The following is a 26,828-nucleotide window of genomic DNA, read 5'->3' as shown; positions in this document are numbered from 1 at the left end:
GGAGAGAAAAACTGATTCTGTATTTCAGGCTTGCTGCTGCATACCAATTTAGGGCAGCCAATGAAAAGAAAAACACCTTTCTGTCCTTAATCTACAGGTATCTTTAAAAAAAAAAAAAAAAAAGCTTAAAGTTCCTTGCAGAAAATTCATATGGAATCTCTATAGCTCCTCTCCCAAGACATCTCAGACTCGGTCTGCTGTGAAGGCTGCTGGCAACAGTAGACAGGACCACAGACTCCAAGCCCAGACATCACTGGTGCATTCTCCTTCCACAAGAGGATGCGAGAAACACTATGCACATAAAGCAATGAATCACATTTAGTTTATAGTAGCTGAAGTTAGAAATCTTCCTATTTTCCCATTACTTTTGTGGATAACTTCCTGTCTGTCCACAGGCCCTTGATTTGGCTGTGCTAATTGTGGACGGTTTTCCTCCCCATCATTACACTCTGACTTCTTTCTGCGCCATGTTGAGGTCATCAGAGCTTCAAACACAGCATGTTTACCAGTGTCTCAAGAGGAAACATAACACAAGAGTTAACTGTAGTTTTACGTGTAAATTAGTAAAATCTACGCCATCCAATTTCTGAGAAAGCTGAGAACCCAGCTGGAGGAAGAGATCTCACATGGATTAGAAAGGGCGTGTCCACCGTCTCCACTGTCCAAGCCACCCAGGGCTCTACTTTGTGCAGAGTGGACACTCCATAAAGGTCTGTGGGTGTCTTTTGTTGACAGATCTTATTTACACTCTTTCTAAATACTCAGTGCAGAATAGTTGAAGAACATGAAAGAACTGGACTAGAGTCAGGAATTCTGGCAGAGTTTTGATTTTTCTTGTTGGTTTTTTTTTTTTTTTTACCTTGGCTCTTTGGCCTGGCATAAATTGTTTACATCTTTGGTCTTCATTTGTAAACATTGTAACGATTCCCACCCTTCCTACCTCATCCCACCTGCCTTTTGCTATGAAGCTGTAGTGAATTAATGCATGTAAAAACGTTCTTAAAAAGGACATCTGGCATTGTTTCCTATTTGGCGGGGGCATCAAGATAATGTACCAGCAGGGCGTACTGGGATCTTTTCATTTTTATGCAATATTCCTTTGCTTGCTGATCTTGCTTTCTAGCATTTGGCAAGATAGATGGAGAAACACTTCATTGGTTAGAAGGAAAAAAATTTTCCAACCCTAATTTGTCATCTTTATCAAATAATGCTATTCATTATTGGGATCACACAGGTGATTGTGATTAATATTATATCAACTGCACAAAATTAATTTTTCAAAGTGAATGTGACTGGAAATCAGCTATCCTCCTCCTTTTCTAAACACCCTAAGTCTTCCACTTTTAAAACCTTTAAAAGTCAGCTAGCTCCCTTTCAATTTTGTCAAATTAAACTCTCCTGCGTTCTTAATGAATTCCAGTCTTAAACATGATGAAAAGGAGAATAAACTAGGCAATGAATTCCACGAAAACTTTTTTCCTTTCAACATTTTAACTGAAGTGTAATACTCATATCAAAAATATGCCTATTGTAAGTTAATAGGCGAATTTCCACAAAGTGAGCATGCTTGTGTAGCCAGCACCCAGAACAAGAAACAAAACCCCAACTGCACTAAGCAAGTCACCTGTGAATTTAATGTTCATCTCCAATGTCTTCTTTACTAAATATTACACATCTATTACATGGAAAGTAAATTTGTATAGCATGTTCACAATTGTGTAAATATAAATTCTAATCCAGACAAAACAGTTTCTTTAGCAAGTATCAAAGAATTATTGTTCTCAACAAGGTGTAGCCAATCTACTGTTAGCTTTCTCTACTGTTGTCAATTGAAATATTTAAATAATTCTGATTCCTCAAGACCCAAGACAACTTCTCCCAAATACGCCACAAAATTTGAATACCATAATGAAGTAATAAGTTATGGAATCCCAATCAGTGGAGAAAAATCATCATAAAAGTGATGAAAACAATCACGACACTACACTAATAATCAATCTGCCTATTCTGTTTGCAATAAAAAATAAAACAATAGGGCCTACATTCAGCCTAGGTGTAGAGTTAATGGCGTGGATGTAGAAATAACCCCGTTTTCCTCTCAACCTATCTGATATGCACATGCCTCAAGGCCTGACAGTACAGCTGTTTCCTAAAGTTGCCCTGAGCTACAAAATGAAACTTTTTCCCAAATTGAGCTGCAGTAGCGGTGTCATTAAGTGTAGGAAAGAAGGTCTGTGCTGCAGGTTTCTCTGGTCCTGACTGTGTGTCTTGGGCCTGCAGCCCACCTCGATGGCCTGCTCGTCTGTGGCGTGACTCCTAGGAGGCACCGGGAAGTTCAGCCCCAGTTGAACAGCTCCAGAGAGTCATCTGGATGTCCACGACTGGTCGTGACTTGCATTTCCCACTGCTGCAGGCACAGGCATGTGATTCTGTGAAGGGCCTGGCCATGGGAAATGGCTCTAAATGAACTATATTAATCGAGCTATGAGATAAGTTACTGGAATACCACTGACATCCTAATGCAACTCACGTCGGCCCCCCAAATTTTCAATTCTTCAAAATGCCTGCAAGAAAAAATTAATTCTTCATCCCCAGGAACCTTTCCCTACTTCAGCTTTTCATTCATCTGTCGCTGCTCTTCCATTGTTTGTTCCCACCCAGTTGCATCTTCACTCTCCCGGCCATACTCCCTGCTCCCCGAGTGCATATTTGCTGAGTGTTTGCGTTATGCCGGGCGCTCTGTCATGCCCACAGCCATGAGTGGGGCAAAAACTCCTTCATGGATTTTATGGTCTAATGGGAGAGGCAAACTGATTATATAATCAACAAAAACATCTCGGCCTCTTCCACTGCCCCATCTTTTTGCTTACATCACTTTTTCCATTTGCTTTGGCTTTTCAGTTCTACTCACCCTCCATGGCCCGGGCAAAGTCTCTTTATCCATGGCACAAGCCTCACTGACCAAGCCAGTCAGCCCACACTGGCCTGCTCCTTCTCCGAGGACTACAGCAGAGCTGCTGGGTGATCTAAGGTCAGGCTCATGTCACCAGCTTACAGGCAGTCTTACAAGGCAGACCCTGGTGACAGATCACAGCTCTCCCCACTGAGCCGAGAAGTAACCTCGAGACCTCACCCCACGCAGAGGTCTGGTGGCCACTACCAATCAATCTGAGTTGATTTTTTGACAGAAATGTACTCTCATCCTCAGTCCAGTCCACTTACTAAGCAATTAGCAATGACCTAGTGACCTCTGCCTTCTACAGTCATCATATCCTCATATATGACTGTTATCTAACTGCAATCTAAATGACTTAAGTGGCAGGGACTGTCCCTTCTGTTGCTCTTAATTGTTCTAATTCAACAACTATATATTGAGCACAGACCCTGGGAAAGCCCTGCAGTAGGTGCTACAGGAAATAGAGTTCTGTTGCCAAGAACTTTCTATCTTTTTTTTGAGGGATGAAAAGTTTGCAAATATCTGCAACTCAGGGCAGAATAAAGGGAATGCCATGAGAAAGGCATTGGAAGTTTAGAAAAGCTACAGATGAGAGCTGGCTGGGAGGACAAGGGGAGGTTTCTTCGAGAGGGTAGTATCTGAGACGGACACTGACCACTGAAGAAGGAAGAAAGAGGAGGCGAGTGTCGCTCTCCAAGCACGAAGAAGAGCTAGAATCTGTCAAGCATGCTAGTTTGGCCCCAAGAACACTTAGTATGTATGGCATCTTAGTATGGCATCTTAATCCTAGTAGGTACTCAATAAGTGCTGGTAGGTAGATACTTGAGGACTGCAGTCCCCGGTCCCCAGGAATGGACTGGCCGCTGCCAGACCACCAGGAACCAGGCCGCTGGTCATCTGGCCAGCAGCGGCAGCGAAGCCCCACCTGCGCCCGCAGCCGCTCCCCAGCGCTCGCATCACCGCCCGCCCGCGTCACATCAGCGGCGGAATCAGACCCTCGCAGGAGCCCCCTGCAAACTGCGCGTGCGTGGGACTGGGCCTGCACGCTCTCCGTGAGAATCCGATGCCTGAAGATCTGAGGTCGAGCCTGGTCAGAGCCGCACCCCTCCCCACCGCCTTTCAGTCCATGAAAAAAAACGTCTTCAACAAAACCGGTCCTGGTGTCAAAAAGGTTGGGGACCGCTGCTCTAGGCTGTCCTGGTTAATTAACAGTCTGGGACCAAGGAGTCTGAGTGTCTCCCGTTCACACTCGCAGACGCACACATGCTCCACAATAGCAGACATTTCCAAAAATGAGACTCCAGTCTCCGGCAGCTCACAGGGACACAAAGCCAGGGGACCTCCACAGATTCCCCTTTGTGATTGTTACCCAAACACATTTGACCATACAACCATTTTTTTAAATGGAGGTTATCACGAGACAAGTATTTTATAGGTGGCTGTATGACTTAGATGAGTTAGATGCAAATTATTAAAAAAAATATATTACTTAAAAAAAATGCAATTTTGCCTAGATGGAGACAGAGGGCTCAACCAGTGAATTGTCAGCTGCCAGGAAATCTGGACGATGCTTGATGTATGTATTGTCTTTTCCAACAACCCTCCAACTTGCTGCATGTACCCCACTGAGTAGGGGTAACAAGAGCTAACATTGCTTGAGCCTGTCTTATGTGTCCGGCTCTGTTTTAAGTGCGTTAGCTCTCACAATAATCCCATGAGGTCAGTGCTATTACTATCCAAATTATGTAAATGAGGCAACCTGAGGCACAGAGAAATTGAGATGTGTCCCTGTGGTCACTTGTATACTGAAGGCAGTATACAAATCTAGGCAGAGCTAAAGTTTCCTAACCACCACAGCAGTTCCTACCCCACAGAGAGACAGAGAGAGACAGAGAGAGAGAGATCGCACCACCACCCCTCGCTCTTTCCTCCACTGCCTCGTTGGGGCTGGTGTGTCCATACTCTCTGCTCCCCAATCCACCTCCTCACCGGCCCAGCCCTCCCGTCCAGCTCTGGTGAAAGGGGAATCAGTCTCCACACAACATCTGCTGACTCTGATTAAGAGCATCTCGGTCTGGCCATGCGGTCTTTTGCTTTCCCATTCTAGAATGTGAAACTTCTTTCCAAATATCTCATTCGGCAATACCACCTCGACTAGAACAACCTCAAGCTTCCGGAGGAAGCAGATTATCTGCACAATCTTAGCCATCACTCCTAGCAACACAGCGTGGCAGGACATCAACATATCACATGTGTTTGGATGCAATTTCTTTTGGTGGGAAGAAACATCCTCTTAGCTGAGAACCCTCTGAATGTCCTCCTCAGCCTCCAAAACCGCAGCTCCAGTTTACTGCCCTGGCCTCCTGACCCTCAGCAGTCTGTCCCAAGCTTCATTAGCTCCCCCCAGGGAAAGAAAAAGGAACACTCTCTCTGCCTCTTCCTTCACCCTCTCTCATCAAACTCCACCTTTCAGTCACGCTTGGACACTCCTGCTCCCCTCGAATGCTTTTCTTTCACTTCATTTCTCTTCTCTCATTACAGATTCATCTCTCTGCTCCTCTTTGCCTCCCACTGCCGGGTGACAAATCCCTTTCAAAATAACTCTGGTGACTCACCCGTTGGATACTGTATTCCGTTTATATGCACCTCCCCCCCGCAAGGGGCATGAAGATTTTCACAGATATTGTCTTATTTTTACCTCATTCTTGTAAAAAGGATTGTCTACCAGAAGGGAATGAAAATGTAGTTTGGGCTTTGGGATCATTGAGTATTAAGGTCGATAACCGGTTTTTCACTTTCCTAGGTTCATCTATCTTCCTCCTCATCCCTCTCTCCTTAGTGCTTGTTATTTTCTTCAGGGTTTATTAGCAAGCATGCTGGAAACTAGACGAAAACCTTACCACGCAGTTGTGTTGATTCCTAACCAGTCCCCCAAGCTGGAGCCCTCAGAGCCTCTCCTGTCCTCTGACCAGTTCACTCCCACGCCCAGCAGGTGACCAGCCATCCCGGCAGTGGGACCCCATTCCTATGACCACAGCCTGACTCCGGCCAGCCTCTCCTCCAACCTGGACCAATGCAGTGGCCACCTGACAGCGCCAGCGCCCCCCCCTTTTCTGCCCTTCTCCGGGTTGTTATTCTCCTCACATCTGAGCATGGTGCTCCCTGGGCCCCTCTGTTTAAAATCCTACCTTTTGTCACAGCACTCAGGCCTTCTCAGTCTGGCCTCAAGCTACCTTCCCTCCCTGATCTCTGCGGTCTGCAACCCACCCATCCTGGAAACAAGCGCTTTCCCTACCCTTGCCTTGATTTCTCTGCCTCTGTGTTTTCATTCGTGTGAGGCCTTCCAGCAGGAGTGCCTGCCTTGGCCTCTCTTCCCGGAAAGCTCATCGTGGAAAGGTTTAGAGGTACACATTTTATATCACCTCTTCTGCAAAGATTTTCCTATTTCCAGGGTGGACTTAAGTAACCTCTCTTCTGCATTCCTATAGCTTTTTATGACTGCTAGAATAAAGAGTAAGATAGTATTTATCAACAAAAATGTAGTGGAAACCTATTATGTCCCAGGCACTAGGTATATGGACATCAAGGTCTCAGTCCTTACCCCAACTGCTAAGTAAGACAGAAAATACAGACAAACAAAATGGTATTGCAAGGTGACATGAGCAGTAGTGGAGGTGGTAAGCCCAGGGGATGAGCAGGTACATGGTCGGGGGGAGGTGAGCTCACCTGGCATCATCAGAAAAGTCCCCCAGAGTGGGCAAGCCCTGAGCTGGCCCTTTTGAAACATCCAAGTGGGAAGGCTTTGATTGGTGATTGGGAAGGTGGTGGTCGTGGACTTTGTGACAGCAGACCAGATCCTGTGCCCATGTCCTCTGCACATACTCAACAAATATTCAGGGCATTGAATTAATTAGAAAAGCCTTGGTCTGTGGATCTCTGGAGCCCCACTGAGACCAAGTTTATTATTCCTCACCTTGCCTCCTTCTTCCTATGGGTGGTTGGCTCCAATTTTGTTCCCACAGATCTGACCTTACCTTAGGTTAATTACAAATGATGCAATAATAAGGTGAGCCCCGTATGTGTTCCTATCCCAGTTCTGGCTCCCTGCAGCCAAGAACATTGCGGAAGGGGGTCGTTGGCCCATGGCGTTTGGCAGGTACTGCTGAGCCACACCACCGGAGTCAGGCAGGCGTATACAGCTGACGTGCTCCCGGGCTAAGCAGGAAAGGCTCATGAAGACAAGGAAAGATGGGTTACACCATGCCATGCCAAGTTCCAACATCACCAGGTCCAGAGCCACCTTCCAGTTGGCTTCTTGATTCCTGCCTTATTCTCTACACTTTGTCTTTTAACTGGCAGTCAGTATCATTTCCTATAACCTTTAAAACAAAGTACATACTCTTTGGTCTGGCAGGCAAGGCCCTTAGGAATATGTCTGTCCTCTGTCTCTCTAACCTCCTCTTTTGTGCCTACTTCCTTCGCTGTCTAACCTTCGCTCTGTTCCTCGGTTGTATTAAACCACTTTCAATTCCTTAGTGCATCAGGATTTCTCTCATCTGCAGGCCTCTCCATGGGCTTGGAATGCCCTGGAACCTCTGGATATCTCTGGCTCATCCTGCAGGTCTCGGGTTAAAAGCTATTTTCAAGGGGAAGACTGTCCTGATTCTCCCTTCAAGCTAAGGTCTTGCCAGGGTTGCTCCTGTGTGTCCAGAGCCCACACCCTCTGCTTTCTCTATGCCCACACATGTCACACCATGTTGAAATCATCTGCGTACTTGTGTGTTTCCCCAGCGTAAGCTCCCTGAAGGTGACACCTGAAGGTTTCACCACTGAATTCCAGCACCCAGCAAAGCACCTGCAATGCATTAGGCACACAGTAAGTCTGCACTGGTTGAGTGAGTAAATGAAAGGAAGCTTCTAGTTCCTGGGGAAATGGAAAGAGGAGAGATTTTACCAGAACATAAGCTCTGAGAAAGCAGGGACAGTGTTCTGCTCCCTGTTTTATCTTCAGGTTCTGGCACATAGTAGGCCCTCAGTAAATAGTGATGGAGTGAATGAATGAAGTAGGTAGGTTAGGTAAGGACATTGTGTAGTCCTGAGTAGTCTCTTCATGTGTTCTTAAGATATGATTTGGTCTTGAGGGAATTGTCTTCTGAAGAGAGGAAGACAGCACGGCACAGTTGTCAAAGCTAGAACTTGGAACCATGCTTCCATGGGTTCAAATCTAAACTCTACCCCTCACTGACCAAGGGACCTTGAGAAAGTTAATTAACCTTCTTATAACTTGGTTGTTTTGTCTCTAATTGAGTTCTGTTATGTGATTAAATGAGTTAATATTTGTAAGGCAAGAAAATAGTTCTGGTTACACAATAAAAATTAATTATCATAAAAAATAAAAGTCTTACAAAATGAAAAGTCAAGCACTGCCCATATCCCTCCACACATCCTATTATTATTATGTAAATCCCTGGGGTCTGGGAGACATTTGGGAAACACAAATACATAGCTCAATCAGGAAACCAGTCCATTCATGCTTTGTGACTTTGTATTTTTCTACCCCTCATAAAGTAAGAGTCCTAGTCTCCATTAAGATCGTCTTTGAAAAATATTGTAAGCAGGTAGCAATGAGCCCACCTTTTACTAAGAGGCAACTTTTTTGATGGTTTCCCCTTTTATTCAGTAGTTGCCTGAGTAGAAGTCAGCGGATTTCAATAAGCTGCCTTCAGCTCTCCTCTGCACACTCTTGCTATTGCTTAGTGTTCCCTCAGGACTAGACAACAGCTAGGACTTTTCACTTAAAACTGCCAAAACAAGGTCAGTTCTTCCTATCAAGAGTCGGATACGATAGGATGTATTTGTTATCAGCTACTTGGATAGTAGAACCAAAGGCATGAAACAAGTCAGCAATGTAATGAGTCCAGGGTGTTGAGTAGCCAAATGAACATTTAATTAAAAGTTTACTGCAAATCATGATCACATCAAGAAATGTTCCATGTGACAGTATTTAGGATACTGAAAGCTTATTGGAATCCTAGCACTCTGGGAGGCCGAGGCGGGCAGATTGCTCGAGGTCAGGAGTTCGAAACCAGCAAGAGCGAGACCCCGTCTCTACTATAAATAGAAATAAATTAATTGGCCATTCTAATATATATAGAAAAAAATCAGCCGGGCATGGTGGCACATGCCTGTAGTCCCAGCTACTCGGGAGGCTGAGGCAGGAGGATTGCTTGAGTCCAGGAGATTGAGGTTGCTGTGAGCTAGGCTGACCTCACGGCACTCACTCTAGCCTGGGCAACAAAGTGAGACTCTGTCTCAAAAAAAAAAAAAAAAAAAAGCTTATTGGTTCATGCAATTAAGAAGGCTGAAGTAAAAAATAAATAAAAATATAAATTCAAAAAATATTTTAAAGCTTATTAGCAGTAAAGCATAACTTATATGATAACTAGAGTAATGACTATTATAGAAGTCACAATAAGGCAGTGAGATTATTGCCCAAGTCAAAAGGTACTGATTTCTACTTGAATAAGATTTCTTTACACCAAATATCTAACTTTTGCAAACCAGACAAATGAAAGAAATGACAAGCCTTGACTTTTTTCCTTTAATAGAAGATCAATTCTCCTATTAAGAGGAAGAAGAATTTTCTTGAGATCAAGTGCAGCCACGTTATGAGTAGTGGACCCTTGAATGGGAAATCAATGCCAGTGGAATCCTTTTCTCCCTCATTCTATACATACAACTCTAGCGTGACGACACGTTGAAACAGATCTTGAATTGTTGCCATTGCCACAGTTATAACCTGTGACTCATGTGTAGAGAACCACTATCATCTGGAACCCAAGAGTGACGAATACAGCTTCCATCTCTGATAAATAGTGGTCAAAATCTCCCCCGCCATGGATACCATCAAAGAGAGGTACAGTTAGGACAGAAGTAGAACATAAATAATATATTACCTTCCCCTATATATAATGAATAAACTATGGAACTATTCTTGATAATAAATATTTATTAATTAGAACGTCTCAATGAACATACAAGACATTAAAAAACAAAAAATACAAGAAAATAATTCGATTCGTGCAGCACTGTCATAAAAGGTGAGTACAACCTAATTACTCCATGAACTTGTAAAGTGAAATGAGCTGGCCGTCGGGTGAGGGGACAAGGTACCGGAAGGCCACTACCCAGTGAGGGTCACATCTGTGTTTGTGGAGTGCTGGGTTCCCGTTGGCTTGGTCTGAAGCAGGTTACTTTTGGTTTGGGACTTGCTGTCCACACTCTTGACCGCTGCTTTCACCCACTTGGCCTGTGGATCAGCACAGACTTTCAGGCCACGTTTGGTAATAAAACTGTAATACGAGGAAAAGACAGACAAAATTAGCCACATTCTCAAAGCCTCGAGGCCAGGAGTTAAGTTCAGACTAGACAGGAAGAGATCTTACTGGAAGAAATAGTCTTTCAGAACTGTGAGATCACAAATGAACACCTTTCTTCTGCTGTCTAGTTTAACAAAAAGGAGAAACATCCACAGGTAACACCCAGGTCCTTTGTTCGCCATAATTCTCAGGCTCCTTTCCCCATCAGTGCTACCAAGTATTGCAAGTAAAGGACATTTGGGGCCATCTAGTTCAATTATTACATATCCTCCTCCTTTTCAAATGGAAACATACTCATCTTATTTTTTGGATAAAAGGTGATTTCTTTATTTTAATTTCTTAGGGTAAAGCTTGCAATTGTGTGTTAGAAAGAGCTTCTACTTCTAAAAATGAGCCCCCAGAAAAAGAATGGTACCCTGTAGGCTGCCCATTGACACATTTCCTTGAGCTACGGCAACTGCTAAAGCATGGCCCTCTGCCCAGCTCCTAAGCCAAGTGTCCCACACTAGCCACCATGCGGGCTAGTCCTGGCCAACCCGGCCCTCGGAACTGGGCATGGCATGCATCTGGTTTCCAGTCAGACTCTTCTACTAAGAAAGGAGGACTTATTTATTTGGCAGCCACGTTTTTGCAGTAATCGTTATTTGGTTGGGCTGCCTGAAGGAAGATGTGATGAATATGGAAAAATAAAGGGGCTGTTGGTTAAGGCTCTCCTTCATGTTGACGCGTCCCTCCTGAGGAGGGCAGCATTTCTGTGTCCTCTGTTTCTGTGCATCCACCCAGCCCCACCGTAGGGGGGACAAACTCACATCACGGCTTTCATGGAGCCCTCCTTGATGGTGTAGGTCTTGATCCTGTTCACAGGCAGTCGTTGGGTGGTTAGACTCACACAGATACTCTTATCCGGGACTTCACTGCCCACACCTGGTGAGGGAGAAAACAAAAGGTGTTCACTGACCCTGCTTTTCTTCATCGTTCCCTTTCCCTTCCATCCCTCTCAATGCCAGTCTGCACATTCTTTGCCCTCTGCCTTTGCCAATTTATCTTTTAATGCCGCCCTGTTTCCCAACCCAGTGGGAGAGGAAAATCCGTGGATTTTTTTTCTGTTTCTCTTACTCCTTAAGAAACCATATTTCTTTCTGTGAAGAATTTAACATGGACGACTCCCAAGCCCCAGAGAATCCTGCTGTGTACCCTAGACCACAAAACCTTTTCCTTACTCCCAGCAATGCCGTGTGTCGGTGGCATGTATTAAACATCGCCTTCACTCAGGCTGCGGAGTTGGGTCCAAGCGGAGATTGTTTTGCCCCATTTCGCACACAAGGAGCTAAGTCCCATCTCCCTCCCCTGGAGCCCCGCTGAACAGGACACCGATCATCTCAGTAACATGCCAGCCCCCGACAGCATGCGGCCTCACTTTGCAGCCTTAATCATTTTTGTTTCGATAAAACATTTTGCGTTTTGCCCACAATTTCAAGGAGTTCCAGTCTTTGCCACCTTTATTCATAGACTCCCGCCCTCAGGGATTCATGATCAGATTATGATATTGTAGTGTAAGTAATAAGTCTACAAATCAATTCCAGCCAGTAGGGAAAGGTGATCTTTTAAGAAATAATCTGCTGGACCCTCAGGTAAGGCTCAGTATATCTAAAGCTCACCTGGGTATATCTTGTAGGTTTATTTGATTGTGTATAAGCTGTTAGCACTTATTATCATATAGTCTCTTACAAATTCAAAAAATTTTTCATAAATGGTAACATTCATCATCGTAATAATAGATTCACAATAATAAGAGAGAACATGCATCCTCCAGGGCCTCCCCACATTGTGACTGAACTCTCAAAGATTTTGAGAATTTATCAAGACCTATATGAAATAGGCAAAATCTACAAATGCATTTATAGTCATCACCACCATAGCTAATATTTATCAAAAAATTACCATTTGTAAGGAAATCTGATGTAATTAAATAAGTAAAAATAAGTAAGTAAACTATAAATAAACAAATCATAAGATTTATTTAACAGAGCGTGTCTGTTGTATTCAATTTATAGATAAACATAGTCCCTGAATCGCTTAAGAAATTTACCCCAAATCATCCAGTTAGGAAGGGTAGGAGCCCAGCTACTAACCAAGTTTTCTCTGTGTTGGAAATCTACAAAGTTCTCTAGAGTTGAAATTATCATTCCATTTTTGCACATGGGAGGTTTGAGGCTTACCTTGAAAAAGCAGTTTACTCCAGTCGAAACCTGAGTCAAACCCAAAAGGTGTGCCCACCCGCCTCTCATCCCTGTCCCTTGTCTCACAGACAGCTTCCCACTTACCTTCTACAACATGCACGGTGAGACAGCAGACGGCAAGGCAGGCCAGGATGAGCAGTCTCATGGCTGAGGTCCTGGTGAGCTGGACAAGGAGAGAGTGAGGTCCTGGCTCCCCGTGAGCCTCTTTTATGCTCCGATAGCCAGCGTGCTTCCTGTGGTGAGAGGGGGCTTTCGGGGTGGGTGTGGGATCACGGAAAGTCTTTGCAATACCAATGCTTCTTTTGCTTTAAAAAAAAAAAGTTCCCTTGCCTCGTTCATACTAACCTTACACGCTGTGGCCTTTTCCCCTCTCCTGTGGTTAACATGTCAATGAAACCAAGTGTATGAACAAAAGAAAACGTGGTTGTCTCCTCTGCCACCAGTCTAAACTCAGATCTTCCACTGCAGACTGCCCCAAGCCTGTTCAATGTCATGGCCCAGCACAGGGACAGTGTGAAGGAAATGAGGTGGGGCGGTCGCCACAGCCCATTGCAGTCATCTCGTATGACACCCACCATGACATGGAGCTTCCACAACCAGGGATAGCCATGATCACCTGAGGCCACCCTCCGACTCCCTAGGGAGGGGAAGAAGAGATGCCACTGTCACCCTGCGATTCTCATTCCTTTGCTTTCTTTTTTTCTCATTTCTCTCCTCTACCCTCATTCATCCTCTATACCCCATTGCTTTACACCCCAGGTACCCAAGAAACATTTAGATAACTGTCTTGAGCATGTCTATGTTTTTTTTATTGTGACTTAATAGATACATTGTTAAAGGCTTTGGAGCTGTCCTATACCAAGTTCATTTTGGAAAATAGAGATAAAATTAACTAATAATCTTGCCATTCTGACAGATTTCATTTTTAATGTTTTTCCAGTGAGTCTTTATTTGTATACATATGCTCAAATAATTTGGGTCATTATAAATACCATTTTAAGATTGATTTAAATATCTCCCCATATTTCTTTAGTCTTCATGTTTGTACTTCAAGTAAATATGTATACATACACATTAAACCACAACCTTATGACTTATTACTGTATGGATCATATCTGTAAGATCAATTTCATTAATATACACTGAATTATTTCCCTTTAATAACCAGGAGTAGGATTACCAGGTAAAATTATGTGATCATCTTTATAGTTCTTATTATTTATTGCCATATAGTCCTCTCAAAATGTAGTTCTAATTTGCAATGCCTCCAGCAGGGTTTGAGTCTGTTGGTGCTATAACCTTTCTGGCAATCAGTTTGTTGTTGTGTTTGTTTATTTTACATAGGTATCTATAAAACATATTTATTAAATATATACATAGTTAAAGATTTTGCTATTGCTCTTAGAAAAATGAAAATAAATTAATACATTTTCATAAAAATTATAGGTTAACCTCTAAGAGATTTTTCACTAATGGCATTTGATTTTCCAGCCAGACATCACTGTAAACTTCAGAATGGCTCTTTAATTATCTCTACCTCACTATACCATCAGTCCTTAAACTCTGGATGCATCTTCTGTTCAAACTGTTTCTCCCCCTATTACTCCTTGACATGGAGTGATGTGTCTTCTTCCACCCAATTTCCAAACACAGATGTGTGGGGTCATCTCAGACTCTTTGCCATCTACCTGTATGTCACTGTCAACCAAGCTGGATGAAGTATTCCTTTTAAGTAGCTCCTCAAGATGCCTCCTCCTTTCTTTTCACACTGCTCATGGTAAGCCATCATCATCCCTTGTTAGGACCATTGTAGTAGACCAACTGGTTTCCCAGTCCCTGGTCTCCTGCCTTCCAGTCTATTCTCCACAGTATTTCCATCATAATCATTCTAAAGCCTTAATCTAATGGTGCCATTTCCCTATTGAGAAACCCTTTGCTAATTCACATTGCCTACAGGATGCATTTCAAATCTCTCATTGCCTTGTATAAGGATGTTCAAGATCTAGCACTGCTTTTCCTATCAGATGCACCTTCCACCTTCAAACACATGCTCCCAAACCTCTGGCCTTAATAAACATGTGTGCAGTCAACCCAATGTCCATCCTCTTTTATGCCCCCAACATGTTGCTTTCTTTACCTGGAATGCCCCTTGCAGCTCCCTACTTATAAACTCCTCCTCTCTATCTAAGTTTTCCTGAATTCTCTAGATAAAATTAAGTTGTATCACCCTTTGTTCTCCCTTAGAGCTTTGTTCTTACCACTGTTAATCTCACTGTATTCTCCTAACCGATTACATTTCTACATCTCCCACTAGATGGCAGGCTCCTTGGGAATAGGGAATTGCCTTTGTCATCTTTGGGTCCCTGACACTAGCAGAAAGCCTGACACTCAACAAATAGCTTTTGAATAAATGATTTATTTTTAAAAGGCCAAAATTAGGGTTGTTGGGCATTAAGTGAAGGTGGGCCATCTAAAAACATAAAGCCATGCTCCATGACATTGATGTGGGCAATGATCTTTTGGGTATGACACCAAAAGCATTGGCAACAAAACCAAAAATAGACAAATAGGATTACAGCAAACTGAAACTGCTTCTACACAACAAAGGAAACAATCAACGGAGTGAACAGATAACCTGTGGAATGGGAGAAAATATTTGTAAACTATACATCCAAAATATATTTTAGATATATATATATCCAAAATATATAAGGAACTCAATATAAAAAAACCTAAATAACACAATTAAAAGATTGGCAAAAGACCTGAATAGACCTTTCTCAAAAGAAGACATACAAATGGCCAGAGATATATGAAAAAATGCTCAACATCACTAATCATCAGGGAAATGTAAATAAAAACCACAATAGGATATCACCTCATACCTGTGACAACGGCTATTATCAAAAAGACAAAGGATAACAAGTGTTGATGAGGATGTGGAGAAAGGTAACTCACACGGTTATTGGAAATGTAAATTAGTACAGGCATTATGGAAAACAGTACGGAATTTCCTAAACATTTGTACCCCCGTAATATGCTGAAATAAAAAAAATAAAACAAGACACAATGAAAATAAATGAGAGCATCTGGATCTGTTAATCTTTTTTGATCTGTGCAATAAAACCTTCATGTTTTCCTGTCATGGAAAAAAATTTTTTTAATTAGACCTACCATATGATCCAGCAATCCTATTACTGGGTATATGGAAATGAAATCAATGTGTCAAAGAGATGTCTGCACGCCCATGTTTATTGCAATATTATTCACAATAGCCAAGATATAGAATTAATCTAAGTGTCCATTAACAGATGAATGGATAAAGAAGATTCGATATGTATACACAATGAAATACTATTCAGCCAAAGAAGGAGGAGAAATCCTATCATTTGCAAGAACATAGACATTGTTACAACCCTGGAAGGTATTGTGTTAAAGTGAAATAAGCCAGGTACAGAAATACAAATATCACATGATCTCACTCATCTGTGGATTCTAAATAGATGGTCTCACAGAAATAGAGTAGAATGGTGGTTACCAGGGCTGGGGAGGTTGGCAGGAGGTTGAGTTTGGCCAGATATTGGTCATAGAATACAAAATTTCAGTTAGACAGGAGGAATAATTTCAAGAGATCTATTGTACAACATGGTGGCTATAGTTAACAAGAACTGTAATCTTGAAAAATGGTAAGAGAGTGGATGTAAATAGTTCTTACCACAAAAATAATTATGTAAAGTAATGCATATGTTAATTAGCTAGATTTAATCATCCCACAATGTATATATACTTTGAAACAGCATGCTGTACGTACAATTTTATCTGTCAATTAAAAATAAGTAAATAATTTTTAAAATTAAAAATTAAAACATAATTTCAGGAAATTGTTCCTGTAGCTTTCTCATGTTTTCAATCAAATACACAATTGGATTGATGGCTGAATTTTTGCTTAGCATATTGCTATGGAATTTCTTAAACTCTCAGAATGAGTTGTTCGCTTTTGGTTCGTCGAAGCATACACTAAGATCTCAGCTACAGAAGACTTAAGTAACAAGCAAGAAAGTAGAAACCTAGTGCAAAGTGGGCATAGTCTGCTAAATGAGTGGACGCTGTTTGACAGCCACCAGTTGAGGGGTATTAGTCATAATGAATTCCTTTCATCCTTGACTCCTCTCTTTTCTTAGGTGCTACACACAATCCGTCAGCAAGTACTATTGGCTCCCTGTCTTCAAAATAGAACCAAAACACTTCTCACCACCCAAACCACCCTACTCCAAGCCACTACCAGCTCCCACCCAGATTAGTGGATTTATGCAATGCCCTTAATTGGTCTTCCTGACACTACCCTTCTCCTGTTGCTTAGTTTACCACACCTGCCAAGGTGATCATTTCAAAATGCAAATCACATCGTGTCATTTCTCTCCTCAACATCCTTCAATGGGTCCCCATTTTTATGAGTTAAATCCCATGTCTTTACAAGGGTTTACAAGTGCCTCTGTGACCCATGCTGTCCTCTCCTGTTCAGTCTCTGATATCTTCTCCTGCTACTCTCTTCCCTCCTACCCTACTGCAGCCATGTGGCCTCTGTTCTTCTCAGCCATGTATGTCAGTCATGCCTCCGAGCCTTTGCATATACCATTCCCTCCATCTGACACTCTCTTTCCTCAGACATAAGCATGACTCACTCCTTCACCTCCTTCAATTCTCTGCTCAAATGCTGCTTCCTCCTTGTGGCTTTCTCTGACCACCCCATTTAAAACTGCACACACAAGCCCAACCTGGTATCATTTGATGTATCTTTGCTGTTCTATTTTCACTCAAAGCACTTAGCACCTTCTAATACAACTTACTTGTTTTGATATGCTTATTGTCTGTCTCCTTCCAGGAATTCTTTGTCTTTTTCATTCTTTTTCATTGCTCTTTCCTCAGAGTCTAGTACAATGCCTAGCACAAAGGAGCTACACAATTCATATATCCAGAATACATTTACGTGTGTATGAGTGTGTAAGTGCATGGGTGTACAAGTATGCCTATGCACATGCAAACATCAACATTTATCCCTGCAGAGCCTACTACTCTGGAACATCAGCACTGCTTAGGAATGTGTAACCACAGAGTGGAATGGTAAAATCCATTTTTAAAGGAAAGCATTCATTATTGAAGGAAGAAGACAGAAGGGTACAACTAAAGAAAACCCAACATGTTTTTCTTTGTTTTGCTTTCTGGTCTGAATATTTTGATTCATCTGAAAAAAATACTTGTATTTCATCATATATAATAAATATACTCCATATAAGGATTTCTTCTTTTGTAGAACATGTGTTTATGCAATTTTCTGATTTTCCTATTAGGTAATTTGTCTTTTTCTTGTTGGTACGTAATTCTTTATGCATTCATCTTACTAATTCTTTGTTGTGGTTGTTACAAATATTTTCTATCAATTTGTAGTGTATCTTTCCATGACCTTTATGAAGTCTTTGATGAACCAAAAAAAACCATAATTTTAATGTAGTTAAATGTATCACTATTTTATTTTATAGTGAATGCTTCTTGTGCCTTAATAAATTCTTCCTTTCCCTAAAGTCAGAAAGATATTTACCCCTATTTTCTACTGAAAGTTTTAAAGAATTGCATTTGACACTTACATTTTTAACCTTCCCAGTGTTCATTTGTGTAGGTAGTATGAGATAAACATCCACAGCAATGTTTTCTCTTTATATAAACAAATGTTTTAGCTCTAGTTTTTGAATGGTTCCACCTTTTCCCATATATCATGAATACAAGTCATATATCATATATATCAAAGTTCTATATGTGTGTGTATCTATTTCAGATTCTCTATTCTGCTTCATTGGTCAAACTGTCTATTCCTCACTAGCACCTTTGTGTCTTAATTATTTATTTCTTTAGTTTTTAATAGGATAAGCTCCCTTTCATTATTCTTTTTTTCAAAAGTATCTTGTGGTAAGCTCACTAGTGATCATGAAAATGGAAGTCAAGACCACAGTGTGACCCCATTTTCTTTCCACTCAAAATGGCCCAATTTAAATACTCTGATAATAGTACTGTGATAACAATGATATGGAGCAACATACATTTCTTGTGGCATTAGAAATTAGTATGACACTTTGAAAAGCAGTTTGGCATTGTCATGTAAAGCTGAACATTTGCATACCATAAAGATCCAGAAATTCTGCTACTAAATATACACCTAGAGAATTTCAAAGGGAAGGAGCAACCACGCCAGCATTTATTGTTTGGAGATTTTTTGATAAAGGCCATTCTCACTGCGGTTAAGTGATATCTCATTGTGGTTTTGATTTGCATTTCCCTGATGACTAGAGATGTTGAGCATTTTTTCATATGTTTGTTCCCCATTCAGTATGATGTTGGCTATGGGTCTGTCATATATGGCTTGTATCATTTTTAGGTATGTCCCTTCTATGCCTATTTTCTTAAGTGTTCGTATCATGAAAGGGTGTTGAATTTTGTCAAAAGCTTTTTCTGCATCTATTGAAAGAATCATGTGGTCTTTGTTTTTGCTTCTGTTTATGTGGTGAATTGCATTTATAGATTTACGTATGTTGAACCATCCCTGCATCCCTGGGATGAAGCCCACTTGGTCGTGGTGGATTATTTTTTTGATAAGCGTCTGGATTCGGTTAGCTAAGATTTTGTTGAAAATTTTTGCATCTATATTCATTAGGGATATTGGTCTGTAGTTTTCTTTTTTTGTTGCATCCTTTCCTGGTTTTGGTATCAGAGTAATATTCGCTTCATAAAAGGTGTCGGGGAGGTTTCCGTTCTTCTCGATGTTGTGGAATAGTTTCTGCAAGATAGGTACTAGTTCTTCTTTGTAAGTGTGGTAAAATTCGGGTGTGAAGCCATCTGGACCAGGACTTTTCTTTTTAGGGAGATTTTTAATTGCTGTTTCTATTTCAGCTGTTGAGATTGGTCTGTTCAGGGAATCTATTTCTTCCTGGTTGAGCCTAGGGAGGCTGTGTGTTTCTAGAAATTTGTCCATTTCCTCCACATTTTCCAGTTTGTGTGCATAAAGATTTTTGTAGTATTCATAAATTGTATCTTGTATCTCTTTGGGATCAGTTGTGATATCTCCTTTTTTATTCCTGATGGAGCTTATTAGAGATTTCTCTTTTCTGCTTTTCGTTAGCTTAGCCAATGGTGTGTCAATTTTGTTTATTTTTTCAAAGAACCAACTTTTTGTTTTATTAATCTCCTGAATAGCTTTCCTGTTTTCAATTTTGTTTAATTATGATTTGATCTTGTTGATTTCACTTCTTCTGCTGGGTTTGGGGTTGGTCTGTTCTTCTTTTTCCAGCTCTTTGAGTCGTTTCATTAGATTATCTATTTGTGATCTTCTTGTCTTTTGGTTATAGGCATTTCTGGAGATAAACTTTCCTCTCAGAACTGCTTTAGCTGTGTCCCAGAGGAGTTGATAACTTGTCTCTCCATTGTCGTTTTCTTCATAGAATTTTTTTATTTCCGTCTTGATTTCTTCATTTATGAAGTAATCATTTAGTAGGAGGTTGTTTAATTTCCACGTTTTTGTGTAGAAATGTGAGTTTCTATTAGGGTTGATTTCTACTTTTATTCCACTGTGATCTGAGAAGGTACATGGTATGATTTCTATTTTTTTAAATTTCTTGAGATTTACTTTGTGTCCTAGGATATGGTCAATCTTAGAGAATGTCCCGTGAGCTGATGAGAAGAAGGTATATTCAGTGGATTTTGGGTAGAATGTTCTGTAAATGTCAGTCAGACCCAATTGTTCTAGAGTTTTGTTTAAGTCCATTATTTCTTTATTAATTTTCTGTTTGGAGGATCTGTCTCATGCCATCAGTGGGGTGTTGAAATCTCCAGTGATTATGGAGTTGCTATTAATCCATTTGCTTAGCTCCAGTAAGGTTTGCTTTATGAATCTGGGTGCACCTAAGTTGGGTGCATATATATTTAAAATTGTTATCTCTTCTTGTTGAAATGTGCCCTTCACCATTATATAATGACCCTCTTTGTCTTTCACTACTTTTGTTGGTTTAAAAACTAAATCGTCTAAAATTAAACTGCCACACCAGCCTTCTTTTGGCTTCTATTTGCTTGGAATATTGATCTCCACCCTTTTATTTTTAGTCTATATGCATCCTTGCAGGTTAGATGTGTTTCCTGAAGACAGCATATACTTGGCCTGTATTTTCTTATCCATTCAGCCAGCCTATGTCTCTTGAGTGGAGAGTTTAAGCCATTCATGTTTATTGAGAGAACTGATAGGTAAGGTAGATTACTGATCATTCTGTTGGGTTGGATGTTGTTGCTATGATTTCTGTCTTGTGCCATTGTAATATCTGGCCTTTAATATCTTTGGGTTTTGGTTGTTTTTATATTCGTGGGTTTTTATTATGATGTTCCGTGCATAACGCTGTTTTAAGTACTTCTTGTAGGGCTGGTCTTGTCTTGGTGAATTCTCTGAGCCTTTGCTTGTCTGAGAATGTTTTTATTTCTCCTTCATATACGAAGCTTAGTTTTGCAGGGAATAATATTCTAGGCTGGGCATTGTTTTGTTTCAAAAGAGTGAGAATGGGGCCCCAGTCTCTCCTTGCTTGTAAAGTCTCATTAGAGAAGTCTGATGTTATTTGAATTGGCTTTCCCTTGTATGTTACTTGCTTCTTTTGTCTTACAGCTCTTAGAAGGGCCTCTTTAGTCGATACTTTGGTGAGTCTGATGACTGCATGTCGTGACGTCTTCCTGTTTGCATTGAATCTCCCAGGGGTCCTCTGAGCTTCTTGAACTTGTATATCAAGATTTTGAGCAAGGCCTGGGAAATTTTCCTCTATTATATCTTCAAAAAGCTTGTCCAACCCTTGAGTGTTGTCTTCTTCCCCTTCTGGTAACCCTATGACCCTCACATTAGGTTTCTTCATATAATCCCACAGCTCTTGTAGGCTTTGCTCTTTTCTCTTGTTTCTCTACTCTATTTCTGTGACTGATTTATTTAATTGGAGGGTGTTATCTTCAAGCTCTGAGATTCTTTCTTCTGTTTGATCTACCCTGTTCTTGAGACTTTCCACTGTATTTTGTAGTTCCTTGAATTGATTCTTCATTTCCAGGAGTTCGGTTACACTTTTCTTCATTGTGTCCATTTGTTTTTCCATATCCTGGAGGCTTTTTGTGGTTTCTTTGTGGTGGTTATTGAGTTGTTGTTTCAGCTCAGTGAGTGTTCTTATGATCCACATACGAAATTCCTCTTCTGTCATATTGGTTGCCTGATTTTGGTTGTTGTCCGTTTCTAGGGGGCTGGTGCTCCTCTTTGGGGGTGTGTTTTCTGTTTGGTTCTTCATATTTCCTGAGTTCTTTCACTGATTTCTTCCCATGTCGATCAGTTGTTGTTTCTTTCCTTTAGGTTATTGTTTGGGTATTCACACCTTGTTTAGTTTCTGAGGTGTTAGGTGGTGTCTGTGGGTGAGATTGGACCACTCTCTGTATATTGAGTCAGTGGGTGCCGTGGAAAGGCTGTGCAGGATGCCATCCCTGTCAGTAGGTGGCGTTTGCTTGGAGGAACAAGCTATGCTGTTGATTTTGTGTTCTGTTATCAGCTCTTGTTCTGGGCGGAGCTGGGTTGGGTAAGCCTGCCCTCAGGCAGTTAGTAGGGGTCAAAGTTCTGTTCTCTGCTTCCAGGCAAAGCTGTCAGGGCGGGGCTGGAATGGTCCCGCTCAGCCAGAAAGTCTGCTTGTGGGGGTGGGGCTGTCTGAGACCCGCAGTCTGGAGGGGGCCTCACTTCTTTCCACCCTCCCCACTCCGCAGCTACTCCTGGGCCTCTGCCAGCAGGCCAGACCACAAGCCACCAGGCCTCCCCGGACTGTGATGCAGGCGGGGAGGTTCCCTGCACAGGAATGCCACCTGGGTTGGGCGCATAGCCTCCTCCTGGGAGGAGGGTTGCCCTCTAGGATGCCGATCTACCCCTGGAGGCACACAGACCTCAGTAGGCTGTTCACGTATAACCCTTCTGTGCCCCGGGCAATGCTAGCCCTCGGTGCAGGGGATCTAGTCTGCAGGTCCGACCTCTGGGTCCCAGAGTTCAAACTGTATCCCCACCAGGGAGAGGAGTTCCGGTCCCAATTCACCCACAGGGAGCCCAAGCTGGGTCTATGTCTCTCAGCCTCTGAGTCGGCACCGTTCTCCTGGGAACCCCGTGCCAGCAGCACCTGGGAGAGTTGGCAGGTAGGGAGCTCACAGTCTGAGTTCCCCTGAGTCAGCTGTAGGGTCCCAAAAGGGAAAGTCCCGTTCCCTGGAGGTGCCTCTGGCTGGTGGCTGTATTGTCTCTCTGGGCAGCCGCGGGTAGGGTCGGCGGAGGGGAGGAGGAGGCAATATGGCGCCTGCCGCGTGGCTTGGGTCTGTGCACACGGAGGTGCCCGGAGGAAGTTTGGAACCTGGTGCCACGTCTGCTACAGGCTCACCGCTGGCTGGCGTAGGCAGTCTCTGGGCTGGTGTCCACAGGTCTCTCCACCTGCTGGGGAGCCCACCAGCAGTCCCAAATGCAGGGGAGGGGAAACAGCAAATCCACCTACCCTTGCCGCTGGTCTCCGGGCTGCTCCGGTGGTCTCAGCCTCCAGTTCTCCTCCGCAGCCTCCTCCCGTGGAGTCTCCCGGGGTCTCAGGTACCCCTCCTTCCAGCCCTCGTCTGCTGTATGCTCATCTTCTTGCTTCTTTTTTCTAATTTCTGCTAGAATCTGTCTTTTCTGCAGAGACACTCTGTCTGGCAGTGTTTCTTGTCTGCCATCTTGCTCCACCCCCCCAGTGCAGACATTCTTAATCAATTTTCTGTCTTGGAGAGTGTCCTCCAAAAGGTGACTCAGGAATCTAGGCCACTTCCACCTTCAGGTAACACTGTCCCCTGCAGCTTGAGAGTCCTTTTCTCCCAGCTGCAGTATAGCGAACGAAAAGGGGCAAGGAAAGGGCAAGGAAAAGGCACACCTATTCTTAACTGCCTAGAAGTGACATATATTCTTTGGTCACATTTCATTGGTGGGAACCACTTACCTGGTCTATCTAGAAAAAAGGGCAGAGTGGGAGATTAGGGAATGGGATTGTGCCTGGAAAATGTAATCTAGACCTGTGCCTAGAACAAAGAGCAAATAAGCTCTAGTATGCCCTGCCATCGCAGTATGATTGTGATCAATCCTATTGTGCACCTGAGGTTCAATTTTTAAAAGTATAAAAATAAAAGAACAATTACTGTGCTTATTTTCTTTGAAACATGCCCACAGTACATCTCTTAAATTATTCTTAGTTTTTCCTAAATTAAAATAGTTTTCTTATATTTTCTGCTAAAAACAGTATGATTACTGTAAAGAAAATTCAGATCTATAGAAAAAATTTTTAAAAAGTAAAATTCACCCAAATCCCACTACCCAAAGATAACCACTTAGCTGCTGTCAATGTATCTTCTTCCAAACATCTCCGTAGATAAATGTGCCCATGTATATATTATTTCACAATCTTTCTACAGCATTCAATGGCTGTAGATTTATTGTACCTTTGCCATGTGCAAGGCTTTGTGCTAAGCACTAAAGGACATTAATGCATTTAATCCTTAAAACAGTATAATGAATTAAGTGGAATTATTGTCTACATTTTATAGATGAGAAAATCGGGACTTAAAGAGGTTAAGTAAGTCACTCTCAATCAGGAAGCTGACTTATGATAGAGGGAAGATTTGAACCCAGGTCTACTAGACTCTAAGCCCAATCTACCGAACTGTCACGTATTCTGATATATTCCTAATCCCCTGCTAAAGGGTCCCTAAATTATTTCCTTTTTTTGTCAACCCACCACACAGCAATAAGTAAATGCATTTCTCTGAACTTTTTATACTTATCTGTGCATCTCTTTACTTTAGCATAAGTTCCCTCCATGAAGTTCACTCAAAATAGTCTCTTACTTTCATACATACTGCTTTCTGTAAAAGCTGTGCAAAGGTAAAAATGAAACTGACTGACAGATTAATGCCACATAGGATAGCTCTCAATGGTTATTGCTTGTCCACTAACCACAAAGCCAAATTTATAATACGAAAGTCAATTTATGGATATTGAGTATAATGTATGAAACTGTGGCCTATAGTAAGGTCATAATAGACTTAATTGACCTAAGTCACAGTCTCACCAACAAGGCATGAAAGCGCCTGTTTTCCCAAATCTTTACCAATACTGGATTTTATAAATCATTTTATAAACCATTGCAAACTTACAGGTTGTAGGTTATACGTTATATTTCATTGTTCAGTTTTAATTGCTGTGACTGTGAGTTAAGTTGCTAACCTTTTATGAATTACTATTTCATAATGTTATCCATTTTTCTTTGGAATATTTGTCCCTTTCATTTTTGCTTTGTGAGAGTATTTTTATCACAACTATTTTCCTATTAAATTTCTCAGCTATAGCAATACTACTAATACATAAAAAGTGAGGTTTCTCAGCATGTACATGTCTACATAACTTGGACTTTCGAAAGGAACTACATATACTTCCTGCAAACCTTGAGAGTATTCTGATATAAAACTTCAGCTTTAAAAAGATAGATAAAATATTTTAGTTTTTTTTATTTCTTGCCTGAGATCTAGACCAAGGGTTTCTATAAGATTGAAAAGTATCCTGTAGCTCTGGCATCTTCAGAGCTACACTCACCAATGAATAAAACACAATTTACATACTCAGCTCTTCAGCTATGTGTCCTTTACTTATTAAGTAGCTGACTTGTCACAAAGAAAACACCACTGAAAAAAGAGGAAAAGAAACTCTATGCCAGAGATCAGCTAATCATTTAGGCCTTTTCGTGTCTCAGTACTCCCATCCTTACATCGGAAATAATATTCATCAGCCTCGTGGTAATATGGTAGAAACTGATAATATTTTGCCTGTATAATACTAAGTAGCCAGATAATATGCAAATCACAAGTTTAATTTGGAACCATGCTCTTACTCTTTTGCCATGTAAATTAGACCACAGAGGCTGTCAGACAATAATACAATTAAGGAAATTGGGTAATTTGTGGATACATTTTTATCTTCAAGTGCAGGTGAATGAAAAGGCAAAGGGAGATGGGAGAGAGAAAGTAATATCTAATAGAAATTGAGCCAGTGGCCTGTGCACACTCCCAGAAGTTTCTAAGCAGAGTTTAGAAGGTATGATACTGCCAGTGGATTCTGTGAAAATAAGTGGACTGCACACTCTGATTTTTGAGTTGCCACCAAAAGTAGCACTCCCATCAGTCTGACATATTATCTGAGATCTCTCCATTAAGATCATTCACTCAGAGCTATTCATTCGTTCAGCAAGAACAGTTTTACTATTTGTAAGATACTGCCTTAGAAACATGGAAAAAGAAAAGAATAAGTCTCATGATCTGGTGAGTGATCTATCTATCTATATAAAATGTTCATTGCAACATGACAAGTGCTATAGTAGCTTGATCGGTTACTTGAAATGAAACATTGAATCTGTAGGAACTATAGATAATTCTGGAACAAATAAGACATGCACTCATTCTCAGGCATTAGCATCAGACTGTGGTTAATACATTGATAATAGAGTGTCACTCAGCAAAGCAGAGAAGATACCCAAGAAGCGCACAGAGAAGCTAAGTTCTGAAGAAAGAATAGTGAGAGGGGCGGATCTATCAGCATTTCTCAAAATGTTTTATATCAAGCACTAGCTCTTGCTAGTTGCTCTATGAAAAACCAGTGGTTGGAGGAAGCGGAGGTGGGTCCTTTCTAATAAACTTGGGAAATGTTCCATATTATTAATTTATTGTGTATATCATCATATTAAAGCCTCTGAGAAGTCCTGCAGTGAAATTTGGCTAATCTAACATTTCCTCAACTTTTTTTTACTATAGAACCCTTTGTCATAGAAGACTTAAGCCAGCTGAAGACACATTTCAGAAACACTAATCTAGAGCGTGGATTCTGCCCAGGGAGGGTGGTGCTAAAGGTATACGTGTGATGGGTGAGGTGCTGAACACAGTGGTGTTCAAACTATGAGCAAGAGGGGTTGGAGATATTTTGATAGTGAATTCAACACAGGTGGAGACAGAGAGCTTGATACTTGGTAGAAACACAAATGGATTACACATTTTTCATTGAAATTCTTCAACCTGAGTACAAATCTTGGCTCTGTGTTACTTTTCTTGGTGGTTATTATTCTGCTTATGATTATTTTCCAACACTAGGAAATGTGGAGTTAT

General features: G+C 41.5%; 1 protein-coding gene across 1 annotated transcript in view; it reads right to left on the bottom strand.

The window, feature by feature from the left end:
* Positions 1 to 9,945: 9,945 nt before the first annotated feature.
* The window catches only part of XCL1 (X-C motif chemokine ligand 1), a 64,416-nt gene continuing 47,533 nt past the window's right edge, over positions 9,946 to 26,828 (bottom strand). Inside the window, exons 2-5 of the mRNA XM_076000366.1 lie at positions 12,921 to 13,212; positions 12,660 to 12,808; positions 11,145 to 11,259; positions 9,946 to 10,308 (exon numbers count right to left, since the gene is read on the bottom strand). Coding sequence (XP_075856481.1) covers positions 10,140 to 10,308; positions 11,145 to 11,259; positions 12,660 to 12,808; positions 12,921 to 13,153 — 666 coding nt within the window. The 5' untranslated portion in view covers positions 13,154 to 13,212 and the 3' untranslated portion in view covers positions 9,946 to 10,139. The remainder of the gene's footprint in view (positions 10,309 to 11,144; positions 11,260 to 12,659; positions 12,809 to 12,920; positions 13,213 to 26,828) is intronic.

Source organism: Microcebus murinus, chromosome 2 (genome assembly GCF_040939455.1).
Source record: "Microcebus murinus isolate Inina chromosome 2, M.murinus_Inina_mat1.0, whole genome shotgun sequence".
In the NCBI taxonomy this organism is placed as follows: domain Eukaryota; kingdom Metazoa; phylum Chordata; class Mammalia; order Primates; family Cheirogaleidae; genus Microcebus; species Microcebus murinus.
This window is presented reverse-complemented; position numbering and strand designations above follow the sequence as displayed.